General features: G+C 41.8%; 1 protein-coding gene across 1 annotated transcript in view; it reads left to right on the forward strand.

The window, feature by feature from the left end:
- The window catches only part of LOC111957385 (GDNF family receptor alpha-2-like), a 75522-nt gene that overhangs the window by 19247 nt on the left and 42777 nt on the right, over window positions 1-13498 (forward strand). The window contains exon 4 of the mRNA XM_023978182.2: window positions 10662-11025. Coding sequence (XP_023833950.1) covers window positions 10662-11025 — 364 coding nt within the window. The remainder of the gene's footprint in view (window positions 1-10661; window positions 11026-13498) is intronic.

Genomic DNA, 13498 nt, shown 5'->3' on the forward strand with positions numbered 1-13498 from the left:
ATCTGGGGAAGAGTACCAAAATATTTCTGCAGCATTGAAGGTCCCCAAGAACACTGTGGCCTCCATCATTCTTAAATGGAAGAAGTTTGGAACCACCAAGACTCTTCCTAGAGCTGGCCGCGCGGCCAAACTGAGAAATCGGGGGAGAAAGGCCTTGGTCAGTGATGTGACCAAGAACCCGATGGTCACTCTGACAGAGCTCTATAGTTTCTCTTTGGTAATGGGAGAACCTTCCAGAAGGAAAACCATCTCTGCAGCACTCAACCAATCAGGTCTTTATGGTAGTGGCCAGACGGAAGCCACTCCTCAGTAAAAGGCACATGACATCTCGCTTAGAGTTTGCCAAAAGGTACCTAAAGACTCTCGGGCCATGAGAAACAAGATTTTCTGGTGTGATGAATCCAAGATTGAACTCTTTGGCCTGAAAAGCTCAGGACCTCAGTCTGGGGGCTAAGGTTCACTTTACAACAGGACAGTGACCCTAAGCACACAGCCAAGACAAAGCAGGAGTTGCTTCGGGACAAGTCTCTGAATGTCCTTGAGTTGCCTAATCAGAGTCTGGACTTGAACCCGATCTAACATCTCTGGAGAAACCTGAAAATAGCTATGCAGCGACGCTCCCCATCCAACCCGACAGAGCTTGAGAGGATCTGCAAAGAAGAATACTAGAAACTCCCCAAATACAGGTGAGCCAAGCTTGTAGCGTCATACCGAAGAAGAATCGAAGCTGTAATCGCTGCCAAAGGTGCTTCAACAAAGTACTGAGTGAAGGGTCTGAAACCTCATGTAAATGTAATATTTCATTTTTTTTATACATTTGCAAACATTTCTAAAAACCATTTTTCTTTGTTATTATGGGGTATTGTGTGTAGATTGATTTAAAAAAACTATGAATCCATTTTAGAATAAGGCTGTAAGCAGTGGCGGTCAGTGCCGTTTAAGATGAGGGAGGACAATTTTTTTTCTTCTATTACAGCATATTGGATGACTGTCATTCATATTCCATTCACCCAGTTAAATGTAACAGCGATAGGTTTAGGCTAATATTTGATACTCAGATTTTCCCTTCCCCCATCATGAGGTTGCTACAACCTAGCCCAGTGGTTCTCAATCCTGGTCCTGGGGACCCAAAGGGGTGCACATTTTTGTTTTTGCCCTAGCACTACACACCTGATTGAAATCATCAAAGCCTTTTGATGAGTTGATAATTTGAATAAGATGTGTAGTGCTAGGGCAAAAACAAAAATGTGCACCCCTTTGGGTCCCCAGGACCAGGATTGAGAACCACAGGGCTAGCCTATAAATGACAGTTTACAACGTTGTTGCACACAGGTTGAGAGACATATTTGACATTCAACACCGCCTTGCACACTCTTGCCTGCATATAGCTGATATAGTGTGTAATCATTCGTCCAACAATTGCAAACAAGAGTTTCTATTGGACAAATTCAGGTATGTCATCCCCGATTTGTTCCATTTGCTTCCGTTTAAGAAACGTTTTTCAACAGAATCAGTGGAATGAATACACTCTCTTCCTCTCACCTTGTCCCTTCGCTTGTGGACTTCAATGCCCAACACATCAGCTGTATGTGACCAGGCGGAAAAACCTTTCCAAGCCAAACCACTACACACAGCCTACATGTTGTCACCATATTAGCTAAAGAAGTAACGTCATAGTCAACATAGCTAATGTGTTAGTAAACCCACTACAATCATGCAGTAACATTAGTGTACAGTCAGTAAGCAGTTACACCGGTGGACCCCGGTGGCAATACATTTGTAAAACCAAAAGCTTACGTTGACTTGGAAGAATTCCAATGTTTTGTTGGAAAGTCAAACCTCCTAGGTTTTGTATTGAAGTCAATGCACCCAGAGGAGGACGGAAGGTAGCTGTCCTCCGGCTACACCATGGTGCTACCCTACTGAGTGCTGTTGAGGCTACTCTAGACTTTCTTTGCAAAATAGTGTGTTTTAATCAATTATTTGATGATTATATTTAGTATAATTTTAACAAAAAAATATACCTTTTTAAATGTTTTATTTTTATGAAATTCACTGAGGAGGATGGTCCTCTGCTTCGTCCTCTGAGGAGCCTCCACTGGCTGTAATGTAACAAAATGTGGAAAAAGTCAAAGGGTCTGAATACTTTACGAATGCACAGTACATGGACCGCCTATTGAGAAGTGCCTGTTAAGTAAAGCAGGTGTTAAATTAGGTGGAAAGGAGACTAGATTGCCACTTTCAGTAAATATGATGGATTCCTCTTTATATTCCTTAGTTCACCAAGGGGGTCTTGCTTACGTAAACCCATATATTTCCCTCCGTATTCCCATCTATTGATTTTCCATTCAGTTTGATTTCTGTTTACTAATTAAACAGCAAGTATTCATCAAGGGAACTATTGCTCACATTTCGTTTACTGGTTATTACTGAAAGGGCGATACAAATCAATGCAGATCTTATTATAAGACACAGCTACAATGGCTATTACACTAAGGGCTCTATTTTAACAAACCTAATACAATGGTAAATCTTAGTGCTGGTGACAGATTTTTTTGTTGTGCTATTTTACATCCAGAATATGTGCAGAGTAGCTGGAGGTGGCACGAAAGTTCTGGGTTTTGATGAATAAACAAGTTGCGGGTATGTCGAGGCTTGACACCTCACTGGCCAATCAGAACCTGCTCCATGGCTGAATATGTGGTTGCTTCAAGTTGTCTTTACAGTGTTTTATGTATTGCCTCGTCATCATCTCCAATTCGATTGTAGTCCGTTATAGCCTAGTTATGGCCTGCCCCATATTTGCTAAATATGTTGAACATGTTTGCAGTCCACATTGTTATTTTATTTATTTAACCTTTATTAACTAGGCAAGTCAGTTAAGAACAAATTCTTATTTACAATGACGGCCTACACCGGGCAAACCCAGTTGATGCTGGGCCAATTGTGTGCCGCCTTATGGGACTCGCAATCACAGCCAGTTGTGATACAGCCTGGATTCAACCCAGGGTGTCTGTAGTGATGCCTCAAGCACTGAGATGCAGTGCCTTAGACCACTGCGCCACTCGGGAGCACCGAGTGCATTCCTTCAATATGGAAATACATTGTTAAACATACACTACCGTTCAAAAGTTTGGGTCCACTTAGAAATGTCCTTGTTTTTGAAAGAAAAGCACATTTTTGGTCCATTAAAATAACATCAAATTGATCAGAAATATAGTGTAGACATTGTTAAGGTTGTATCTGACTATTGTAGCTGGAAACGTCAGTTTGTTTATGGAATATCTACATGGGCATACAGAGGTCCATTATTAGCAACCATTACTCCTGTGTTCCAATGGCATGTTGTGTTAGCTAATCCAAGTTTATCATTTTAAAAGGCTAATTTATCATTAGAAAACCCCTTTGCAATTATGTTAGCTTAGCTAAAAACTGTTGTTCTGATTAAAGAAGCAATAAAACTGGCCTTCTTTAGACTAGTTGAGTATCTGGAGAATCAGCATTTGTGGGTTCGAATACAGGCTCAAAATGGCCAGAAACAAAGACCTTTCTTCTGAAACTCGTCAAACTATTCCTGTTCTGAGAAATGAAGGCTATTCCATGCGAGAAATTGCCTAGAAACTGAAGATCTCGTACAACGCTGTGTACTACTCCCTTCACAGAACAGTGCAAAGTGGCTCTAACCAGAATAGAAAGAGGAGTGGGAGGCCGCGGTGCACAACAGTAAAGAGGCGTTCCCGGGATGCTGGCCTTCTAGGCCTTCTAACTCTTCGGTAGGAGGCATGGATGTTTGTCCTATCCATTGAATATAGTTTATTAAATATTATACACTAATCTTACAATAGGCCTAGTTAACATGGAAATATTAGTCAATACAAATTGCATTCGCATGCTATACATTTTCGAGCCATGGACAATTGGACAAAAGTTAAGAAGATTAGCCTACCATATCTGTTGATATGGCCTGTTACTGACTTTGCCACGTGAAAGGCAAACAAAAAAACAGGCAAATGGCTTAGGATCCAAGCGGATTCAGCACCAAGGGCAGCGATCAGAATTCGTGCAATTTGACGGTTAGATCCAACAGAAATGTAAAGAAAGTCTGTTGACTGTTTTGCTGCTTGTGATATTTTAATAAAACATTGGTTATAGGCTACTGATTAGGCTACTGTGCGCCTCCTACAAATTGCGTTACAGCTATGACAAGCTTTTGGCCAGTCTTACATAGCAGAACGCTAGCTTTTACAAGTTGAATCTAGCGCCGCCTTAACGCCAGTCGGAAATAGAGCCCTGAGAGAGACTATCGCAAAAAATATATATATTAAAAAAAGGTGAAACATGAGGACCGCAGGGCTATTGCCATAACTATAGGAAATATAGGCTATAGTTGTAACGGTGGTCCTCCTCCTCTTCAACCGAAAAGGAGGAGTATTGAGGGAACCAAGGCGCAGCGGGTTGTGAACACATAATATTTATTAAAGACAAGACGAAAACACGAACTTCACTATAAACTAACAAAACAACAAACGGAGTAGACAGACCTGAACGACTAACTTACATTAAACACGAGAACGCACGAACAGGGAAAATAGCCTACACATAAAATGACGATGTACAACACAAACCGAACAGTCCCGTATGGTGCGACAAACACTGACACAGGAGACAACCACCCACAACGAACACTGTGAAACAACCTACCTAAATATGACTCTCAATTAGAGGAACGCCAAACACCTGCCTCTAATTGAGAGCCATACCAGGCAACCCTTAAACCAACATAGAAACAGACAACATAGAATGCCCACCCAAACTCACGTCCTGACCAACTAACACATACAACAAACTAACAGAAATAGGTCAGGAACGTGACAATAGTCATTTGAACATTCAATCACTTCCGTTCTCCAGATCCTGCAGAAATTTCCGGAGGATGATCGAGCATCATTTGCTAAAAGCAGTATACAGCAGAGATGCCACATTTGCTTTTCCTGGCCGATGCCTCATGCTTTGTTTCATATCTTGGAGGTACAAGAAAGACACGCTTTCTGCATAATCCCTTTAGCTTGAAGTCAGTAAACGACACAGGTTGCTTGAAAATATACTGGTTTGATCTATCAAAAAGGAGAACACCAGACAAAATACAAATTGGAAGTGGCTTTGAATACCTTGGCGTTTTAACCTATGGTCCATATGAAGGAGGCTCAAATGGTTGTGTATCCTACATCCTGGTCATTTTTCAGCAACTTTTGAAACAGCAGCTGGGGCTCATTAATAATATGTTCATTTTTGCTAGAACTGTTTCCAACAATGTTTCTTTCAAAGGTGAAATATCTGATTTGCTCTCCTAAATCCATTTAGCCTTAGTCATTTATTGTTTCAGAGGACAGAATAATTGATTGTGGTGATGAGAAAAGCCCACAGGCAAACAGATAAGTAATTACGGTTGTTCTCTGAAATACTTTCCCCGCCGATTTCAACTGCACAAAAGTGTGCTTAATCACTTTTAAAATGGTAAACTGAACCAAAGCTCAGGGAATGCGATATCTTGCTGTGTTGATGTGGATGGGGAAATACACTCTCTAGGAGGAAGGCTGAAAATTGAAAAATTATCTCCACAACTTTAGAGTTTCTAGTGAGAGAGATAAGGACACCAGTGATCGGGGGAAAAACATACTCCACTGTATCTCTAAATTCACACAGCGGTAATAAAGCAAATGACTGAGAGGAAAGTGAGAGTATGCTTTGCCCAAGTCAAACCTCACAAGTCCACCATTTTCTTACCGCAATGTGTACAAGTCAATAGTTTTACTCTTGAGCATTGTGAGAGATATTGGTTAGCACTCATATCATTTTTCTACCTCAGTAGGTTGGCCCCTCATCCAACACCAGATGATTATCAATTTTATATAACAAATTATCCCATAGCATACAAATATATACTTGACTGTAATTTCAATTTTATTTTACACAAATTGTTCCATCCTTGTGACCCAATGTTGAGCTAATTCACTTATTAAGAGCAGAGGCCAGGATAAAAAAGCAGCACGTGTCCTCCAGGAATTGACTTTGACACTGCTTAGTTAGACCTTCTAACACTTCCTACTAAGCCTCTCACCTCTCTGCTCCACATGCCCACCATCCAATTAAATGGAGAAACCTATTTCTATACAGCTGGGGAGAAAAAGGACTGGCGCAACGGTCGTGCTCAGCATGCAGCGCAACACTGGACATTCTCACCTTGCCCTCATAACAATTACCATTCCGTTCTCAAAGACAATGTTGCCGTGCTTTATGCCAGTGTAATGTTGTTGAATAGCTGCTATACTATGTGTACTTAAAATAGGTTTACTTTTACAACTAGGAGTTGCCTCTTCGTTTTCTCCATGGACACTTAATGAGTGTTGGGTCTAAGGGTAACGTATTAGTTGTTAGTGCAGTCAGCGTTATTCTAACAAGGTGGAATTAAACAGAATATTGAATAATCCTCCAAACATGGACATGGCAAAGCTCATTAGTTAGTTTTGTTAGCAGAATTAGACACTTACACTGATGTTTGGGGAATAGGTGAAGCAATGCCAGCATCTTGATAGAGATGTGAATCGACTCGCTTGCACATTTCTGCTACAATGATATTTGTCCCAGGTTTGATATGCATGATTGCCAAACATGATGGACTATTGAAGGAATTATACTGCACGACGGCAGAAACCATCAATTGCAATCTGAATACTAAACATAAAGCCATACTGCAACATAGCAGGAAGTGTTTTAAAGCCCAGTGTCAGCTGCTGTTCACAAACTACTCAAGAATTTGGAAACATGTTTACGTACCGTAGAGCTGACATGTTTTTATAATCAGTGGCTGCCCTCGCTTTCACTCTGTGTGTTAGATCATAGAACTGAAGTGCTAGTTTATCGGTCTCATATTTGGAAAACATTTCTGAACTGTTAAAGCAGCCGTCTTATTAGAGCACATATAAACAGCGTATAAAATAGTTGTCCTACTGATATCATTACAGATCCCAAACATGCACAGTCAGTTTTACTGTTGGGAAATGTCGTAGCGTGTAGCCGTGGCATTACCTAACCCCTGAAAACCCTGCTCTGACACAAGCCTGAGCTAATAACTGATGAACTCTTTGACAGAGAAATGCTTGACAAGGCTCCCAGGGGTATAGACTAAATACTTTATAACAAGCTCCTTCACACTCACTAAGGGCCATATTAAATCCAAACTTTGGCACCCATCCTAATTACAGTGAGCATACCCGGAGCCAAGAGCCCCTCTCTAACCTCGACTGAACTCCTGGTCCCCAGAGTCTGGGATGGTGTCTGAAATGCAGGATTCAAATAAGGGGGAGAGCAATTACTGTGGAAAGGAAGATCCCTTCTCTTGAAAACACCTAAATCCTGATCTCTTGCCTGGCCCGTAATGACTACATTGTGCTTTTCAGTAGATGGCCATCACGTACTTTACACTAATGAACGCTGTGGACGAGCCCCCTATTAACATTTAACTCTTAAACGTTAAGTCCCCTATTTATGGGACTCTGAGCTGTTCTGGACCGGATCCGACCAACATTTTTGTGCACAGTAAATGGTGCAAAATCAAGTGGTGTGCCCTCTGTGAAAGCTCTGGTTGTCCCGCTTCACATGTTGTCCCGCTACATCTGAGATGCAGTATGTGAAACCTGACATCTCATTTGCATAGGGAGAGACATGTCACATTTTCTGGCCTATCAAGACAAAGGATTGATTTCCTCTGGCTGTGAACCTCGCTTACAGTACAGATTATGAAACGGGAGAGCCTAGTTATTGCAGCAAAGCAGTATTATCCGGCAGCTTCATTAAATAGTACCCGCAAAACACCAGTCTCAACGTCAACAGTGAAGAGGCGACTCCAGGATGCTGGCTTTCTACAACCTTAACAATGTCTACACTTTCTTTCAAAAACAAGGACATTTCTAAGTGACCCCAAACTTTTGAACGGTGGTGTATAACTCTTTATACCATGTTACTTTTTCTGGCAGTACAAGCATTACTAGGTATTATTTATGGCCATCTCATGACAAATAATTACTTTTGGGTATGTCTATTTAGGCGGAAATCTACATTTTATGACATTACATTTAACTGGTTAGGTTAAAAGATGACTTTACTCTTTACTTTACGATAAAAAGCGCTTGTTTACAGATCCCCGAGAGCTTTTTCTTTCCTATATGGAAGCGTGAAGTAACATTGGTAAACCTTTTTTTCTTGTGAAGTGAATTTGGTATATTTGTGCGCGTGCCAAAAACCAATTAAAATCACACGCGTTGCTACCTAGCGTTCATTGCATGAGAAGCACGACTCTGATTATCATGCAAAGATGTGTCAACGGAGCCTCATGGCAACATAGTCACAGAGTCTAAAAAATATATATGCAGCAACATGCACTTAATCAGTTGTTGTCCCACGGTGAACACCTTAGACACCAGTACACTGGAATAATCAGGACACAGCTCTCTATTTCCATGATTTCTTAATACAGCAGAAGGCTCGAAATCAGGGTATTGTGATGGTGAGGCTTTCCCAAGACTGGCTGTAGCTGGTGTATGCAGCAATGGAATGACACCTAGAGAGATTTGAGGATTGTTTGATCATTACAGCCCATGTGAAAGGCTGATTGTGATGATGATTGGCCAGGTTAATTGAAAACACTTGAGCACGTATACATAAGTGGTGGTCCAATCTCTTGGCAGTACACGACACATTGTTTCCTCTATCAGTGATGGCCTGCTGTAATCAGCAAGTCTCTATTCGGCCTCTGATTTCAAAAGCTTTCCGTTTTTGCGAGTTGCCTGTCACCCTTCTTGTATTACCGAAAGGTGTATAGGCAAAACCTTTCATAATGCACTTGGAAAAATCTATTATTTTCCTGTAATACTATATATTTTCCATTCATCTACTCCATTCCCGTTTGTATATGTATACCAAGCCTTTGAGGGCCTTTGTGTCTTTGTGAGCCTCAGGATATCTTTCTGCTTTCAGTACCGAATTCAATCTTTTCTCTCCAATTAGAAATAGTAAAACCTCAAACCACTGCACTGCTTGATCAGATAAATCTTTGTACCTCGTCCCTCTCCTATTTTGTTTTTATCCTGGACCCCCTGTGCACCGCATTAATGGCTGCAGATGGACAGAGGAGATTTAGGAGCTGCAATCCATCACTGTTATGTGTAGGGCCTTTGGACAGAACCCCAAACCACCCCTCCAGCTGGGCTGGCCTGGTTCTGTATCGCTTTGGCCAGGTTTTGCCCAGTTTGGCCTCAATCCCTGCTGCTAATGTCAGCTGTCTTTGAAGTCCAATCACAGATCATCCCACAGCCCTCTGACCTAGCATGATCTTCTCCTCGGGATAGCCTTGTTGCTGGAGGGATAAAGACAAAGCTCGCAAAGATCTGGAAAGGCAACAATGTTTTCCTGTCTTCACAAAATAGGATCCACCTTTTCACTTTTCTTCCCATCGACAGGAAGTTGCCTCTATGTTGCCATGTGGTTGAATAAGGTAAATCCTTTTTTATTTGGCTCTGAGTGTGTTATGTCCATTCTGTGTATGACATTTCTAGGATTGATCTTTTGTGATGCACCACTTACAGACAATACAGCTGCTCATGCGGTCCATAGGAAAGGCTTTTCCTCGATGCTGCGTGATAGACACAGAATGAGATTGGTTCTGTTGAATAAGAGATGAATCTCCTTGGATGTCACTGAGCCAGCGCTGCCTCTGAAATATCATTATCTACATGGGGAGAGAGGTTAACTTTTCTAATACACCCTGAATACAAGGGAGGTGGAATATGAGTGAATGTGATACTGTTTTTTTTGGTTTTGTTTTATGACATCTCAATAGCAGGTGGGCATGTACCACCAGTTCAGAGTGCTCTCAGAATATGCACACCTAATGACTCCATCTGTTTGCTACAGTACAATTGCTAGGTGGCAGTGTGTGATGACAATAAGAAATTGTTCATCTGTGTTCAATAGGCCACAATTCAACAGCACAGAGTGAGTCTTTACCATGGCCTTGAGCTCCTGTGTTTAATGTCCATACTGACAAACCAATTACACATGTCAAAAAGCAACAAGAAATCTAATTCACATGTTGTAAACGGCATCAAGGTCTGTGTCACGGTGTTTACAGTAGCGGCTGTAGTACATCATGTTCTAGTGGTGGAAGCAATCAGATGAGCAGAATCAACTTGACACACTCATGAAGTCAAAACTGAATGTAAAAGAAGATGAATATACTTACTATCTCAATCCATACTTTATTCATTCACATTTCACTCAAGGCCTCTAAAAATAAATAATTCAGTAAGAATGGATATGGGCAAGCTATACAAGTCTCAGATGGCTTGTGGTTGGCTTGGAGAAAAAGATGATATTGAATATCCCCCAGCATAGGGAGAGATCTAACACATGAAGCACACGTTCAGCACTCACAAACATGACATCCAACATGGTCAAGTAGTATCATCATCATTATTGTGTGAAAGCGTTTTGTCATGAGCCAGTTGACAAATGCTATAGGTCAGACCTATGATAACAACATGGCTTTGCAATAGGCAGTTAAGTGCATATTATTTTTCAGTGCTCCTCTTCTCCCTTCTCTGCAGGGATGCACACTGTCACCCCTAAAGCCAACACTTGCTCTGACCCAGGCAAGACTTGTAACCCGTGTCTGGACGCAGCCAAGGCCTGCAACCTCAACAACACCTGTAAGAAACAGCGCTCCACCTACATTGCCACTTGCAACAAAGGGGAACCCTGTAACCGTAAGCGCTGCCACAAGGCCCTGAGGCAGTTCCTGGATCGGGTGCCCAGCGAGTACAGCCACCAGCTGCTCTTCTGCCCCTGCCAGGACCTGGGCTGTGCTGAACGGAGGAGGCAGACCATCGTGCCCTTCTGCTCCTTCGAGGACAAAGTCAAACCCTACTGCCTGGAGCTCAGAAAGAACTGCCGCCAAGACCCCCTCTGCAGGTAAGAGATTTATGAGTGGGGATTTGTCTGTGTGTGTGTGTCCATACTTCCATATAAAAAAAGTATTGACTCAGAGGGTTGAATACTTTTGTAATCAAAATATATTAGTGTTTTATTTTTCATATACTGTATATATTTTTTTACAAACATTAGAATTTTTCTTCCACTTTGACATTACAGAGTATTTTGTGTAGATTGTTGACAAAAAAATTACAATTAAATACGTTTTAATCCCACCTTGTAACAAAACAACACAAAAAAAGTCAAGGGGTGTGAATACTTTCTGAAGGCGCTGTATCTTAACGTGTAACATCAACATATTTTAACATACTGGTACAATTTGTTGTCCATAAAAACTGAAAGGTTTATTTTTGTTCTTTAATTGCCAACCGTCCAGACACGACATGACACACACAAGGCTGAAAGAAGCATATGAGCAGCCGAAGAGCAGCGCCCCTGGAGCAGGTTAGGGGTTAAGTGACTTGCTCAAGGGTGCAGCCGCCAGCCTAGCTTTTTGAACGGGCAAACCTCTGGTTACTGGCCTGCCCCACAACAGTATAAACTAGCAACGCACATGCCCCACCCACCTGAGGATCTGTCTTTTTCAGCCATCTATTTAATGTGTTTGAGGGGTGCAGCATCCACTTATCAAAAAATATGTTTTCATTGTCACACACCAAATAGGTGCAGTGAAATGTGTTGTAAGTCATAGTGATACAGCACCTCTGAAGCAAATTAGGGTTAAGTGCGTTCCTCACTGGCACATCGTCAGGTTTTTCACTTTGTCGACTCAAGTATTTCAACTAGTGACCTTCCTTGTACACGCCCAACGCTCTAACCACTAGGCTATCTGCCACCCTACATGCATATGTGCGTACGTGCCTCAGTGAGCGAGCTGTTGACCAAATGCCGGTATTGCTGAAATGAATTATCATACTCTTATATACCGTTATATATGGTAAATAGGAAAAGAAGATCAGATAAAGAATGTTGGACTGCCATCTCTTCCTGTGACATCCTAAAGTTTAGATTTCAGTGTTCAGCATCGCCTCTTCACTGTTGACGTTGAGACTGGTGTTTTGTGGGTACTATTTAATGAAGCTGCCAGTTGAGGACTTGTGAGGCATCTGTTTCTAAAACTAGACACTCTAATGTACTTGTCCTATTACCCAGTTATGCACCGGGGCCTCCCACTCCTCTTTCTATTCTGGTTAGAGCCAGTTTGCGCTGTTCTGTAAAGGGTGTAGTACACAGCGTTGTACGAGATCTTCAGTTTCTTGGCGATTTCTCGCATGGAATAGCCTTCATTTCTCAGAACAAGAATAGACTGACGATTTTCAGAAGAAAGGTCTTTGTTTCTGGACATTTTGAGCCTGTAATCGAACCCACAAATACTGATACTCCAGATACTCAACTAGTCTAAAGAAGGACGGTTTTATTGCATCTTTAATCAGCACAACAGTTTTCAGCTGTGCTAACATAATTGCAAAAGGGTTTTCTAATGATCAATTAGCCTTTTAAAATTATTAACTTGGATTACATTATTGGAACACAGGAGGGATGGTTGCTGATAATGGGCCTCTGTACGCCTCTGTAGATATTCCATTATTCCATTCCATTATTAGCACTTTCCAGTCACAACAGTCATTAACAATGTCTACACTGTATTTCTGATCAATTTGATGTTATTTTAATGGACAAAAAAATTGCTTTACTTTCAGAAACAAGGGCATTTCTAAGTGACCCCAAACCTTTGAACAGCAGTGTATATAAACTCAGCAAGACCCTGTCTTACAAAGATAATTCGTAAAAATCAAAATAACTTCACAGATCTTCATTGTAAAAGGATTTAAACACTGTTTCCTATGCTTGTTCAATGAATCATGACCAATTAATGAACATGCACCTGTGGAATGGTCGTTAAAACACTAACAGCTTACAGACGGTAGGCAATTAAGGTCACAGTTATGAAAAGTTAGGACACTAAAGAGGCCTTTGTACTGACTCTGAAAAACAACAAAGAAAGATGCCCAGGGTCCCTGCTCATCTCCGTGAACGTGCCTTAGGCATGCTGCAAGGAGGCATGAGGACTGCAGATGTGGCCAGGGCAATAAATTGCAATGTCCGTACGTGAGACGCCTAAGACAGTGCTACAGGGAGACAGGACGGACAGCTGATCGCCCTCGCAGTGGCAGACCACGTGTAACAACACCTGCACAGGATCGGTACATCCGAACATCACACCTGAAGGACAGGTACAGGATGGCAACAACAACTGCCTGAGTTACTCCAGGAACACACAATCCCTCCATCAGTGCTCAGACTGTCCGCAATAGGCTGAGAGAGGCTGGACTGAGGGCTTTTAGGCTTGTTGTAAGGCAAGTCCTCACCAGACATCACCGGCAACAATGTAATCTATGGGCAAAACCACCGTCGCTGGACAAGACAGGACTGGCAAAAAGTGCTCTTCACT

This window comes from Salvelinus sp. IW2-2015, linkage group LG33, assembly GCF_002910315.2.
Source record: "Salvelinus sp. IW2-2015 linkage group LG33, ASM291031v2, whole genome shotgun sequence".
Lineage (NCBI taxonomy): Eukaryota > Metazoa > Chordata > Actinopteri > Salmoniformes > Salmonidae > Salvelinus > Salvelinus sp. IW2-2015.